The sequence below is a fragment of the Penaeus chinensis genome, chromosome 37, assembly GCF_019202785.1.
Source record: "Penaeus chinensis breed Huanghai No. 1 chromosome 37, ASM1920278v2, whole genome shotgun sequence".
Lineage (NCBI taxonomy): Eukaryota > Metazoa > Arthropoda > Malacostraca > Decapoda > Penaeidae > Penaeus > Penaeus chinensis.
In genome coordinates, this window is record NC_061855.1 from 25558532 (window position 1) to 25561031 (window position 2500).

A 2500-nucleotide genomic window follows, 5' to 3' on the forward strand; every position below is an offset into this window, starting at 1 on the left:
TAACGCGTCAACATATTTCTCTTCACAAACTTATTTCAGTATAGGCTTATATGAATTAGCAACATAAATACTTTAATATGCCTGTAGGTTTCGGAAATGTTTTACTTTTTTTGTGTTTTTTTTTACAGTGGATTTCCAACGATTTTGACAAAGCCCGTAATCTCGACCCACCTTTCCACAGAGATAAAGGAAAATGGTCCATACGTCGACTATACCAGAGGACAGTTTTTGCAGAGTACTTCACATGTAATAAATATTAGTATACGATCTATGTTTTATTAGCACCTCCGAGACTCGTGGGTGGCTTCCTACCTTATGTGCTAGAGTAATAAGGTTCATTTTCTCATCTAAAGGATTAATCACTGTAATTATTGCAAATGGATCTTAATCTCTCCATCATTTGGCAACGGTGTATCTAATAAAGGGATACGATTAAAAAAATTACACAAGCCTATCCAGTTAGAACATAATTTTTAAAAAGATGAGAAAGAAAAGGACTGACAAATTAACTCTGATGCGTCTTAGGGACCAAAAGTGATATATATTTGAATCTGGAAGATAATGCAGATATCTACTGTTAATCACCATTTCCCACTGAACCTTGCTACTGAAACATATAAGGCCTTTTTAACTGTCTGAATTATTTATGTACAATAATTTCCTCTTCATAAGTTTATAGACTACAACGATGAATACACATTACACAAAAGTTATGTACACTATAACGTTACAATACATAGCATGTACACCTCTCTCGTCAGCTTATGAACAGTACATACACAGCATATAAGTTCTGCAATTTACATACACTGCATTTCTCTTCAGTACACTTGAGTACATATACAAAGATTTGGTTCGCAGCTTTTTGCACATACTTTGCATATATTTTGGTCATACTACAGTTTGTTATACAGTCAACGAAGTCTGCAAAATAATCTGTATTTTCAAGTCCAGTCACAGCTACAAAGTTTCAGTTCGTGTCACCTCGGGGGGTCGCTGCTCCCCGTCAGACACCTTAACCCCCGTCCAGACTATCAACCGGTCGCTGGGCTGGTCCGCCGCCGAGCCGCTAGAGAGCCGTGTCGTTTCGAAACTACGTCAGCCGGTTCTGCCCGCGGTTGCTGTCGCGGTCGTCGGAGATGCGGTGTCCTTCGGCGCGGGTCGGGAGGGCAGGGCAGGGCGAGCAAAGTGCGAGTGACTCTGTGTGTGTGTGTGTGTGTGTGTGTGTGTGTGTGTGTGTGTGTGTGTGTGTGTGTGTGTGTGTGTGTGTGTGTGTGTGTGTGTGTGTGTGTGTAAATTACTGTAGCAGCAGCACGACAAGGACCATAATACGTGGAATTTCACTTCACTTTTTCCATCTGCGGTTTGTCTCTTATATTTTCCTAATCGACTTTTGGAGAAGCGCCTCAACATTCCTCCCTTCTCATATACCGAGTATATATAAGAAGGAGGTATGCCTTGTGCCTGATTCCTTGTACATTTCCCTGGAGTCTTCCATAATCACTCATGATGAAAATATTTATATCTTTAAATTGAACGATGTCTTGTGCGCATCATAGTTCAGTCTCTAGTCTGCTCAGCAAGAAATCAATAAAATTAGCAACGTTGGCAACTAAGGCTTCCCAAATTTACTGAAAGAACACTTTTTTAATACTTCATAATAATCTCAAGGAATATGATAATATACAATGTTTGGAATGAAAACATTTGATTAAAAAAAAGCGTTGAACTTATTTGAAATGAGACATACTGTTAAGATATAAACTTGATGAAAACATTATAATCATTTCGTATTCACGAGTTGAAAGGCATGCGACTCCAGTGGATATTGCAACTGACTGTAAAGACCGCACATAACACGGCCTGTAAAGCGCATAGTGAATCGCTTTCTCTCGCGTTCTTTCTCCGAGCACACGGAAATCTTTCTTTCGTATATCAGACAACTTTCACGGCGCCATTCCGTCGTCCGTTAGTCTTGCTGCTGTCCGACAGTCGTACCCTGCTCTGCTAGCTCAAGACTTAGCGAAACCAGCCCACTCGCCCGACCAACGTGGGGCGAGTCGCGAGTAGCTTACACAAGCGGCACCTGAGGGCTACCTTTTACTCACTCTGACACCTGTCCGCGTGGAGCACGAAGCTTCTAGCTTCAATACTTAATCATAAGGAGTCTGCCTCGTCCAGCCCGCACTTCTCAGCGCTGCCTCTGCGCGCCTCTGCACACCGAGCGCCTGGACGAGCTGCGCCGACGGACGCCGCTTCCAACCCGCCTTACACGAATCGCGGGGCCCTGTTGGGCGAGGGCTTGCGCGGGTGCTCCTGGGCGGCGTGCTGCGTCGGGTGCTGCGAGGAGGCGCGGCTTTCGGGCTGGAGACGACCGTGGGAGCTGCTGAGGTCGTCGTCGCCCCCCGTGTCCTGCCGGGGGATCTCCTGCGGGCCCGACCTCGACACCGTGACGGTGGCCTCTGCCCCTAAGCCTCCTCCTCCCGTGGCGCTCACTGTC

At 45.2% G+C, this 2500-nt stretch overlaps 1 protein-coding gene across 2 annotated transcripts in view; it reads right to left on the reverse strand.

Annotated features, from left to right (window-relative positions):
* The window catches only part of LOC125045429 (suppressor protein SRP40-like), a 17084-nt gene that overhangs the window by 258 nt on the left and 14326 nt on the right, over window positions 1-2500 (reverse strand). For both annotated transcript variants that reach the window (XM_047642665.1, XM_047642666.1), the window contains one exon: window positions 1-2500. This exon is cut by the window's left edge and continues 258 nt beyond it; it is cut by the window's right edge and continues 244 nt beyond it. In XM_047642665.1, the coding sequence (XP_047498621.1) occupies window positions 2269-2500 (232 nt within the window). In that variant the 3' untranslated portion in view covers window positions 1-2268.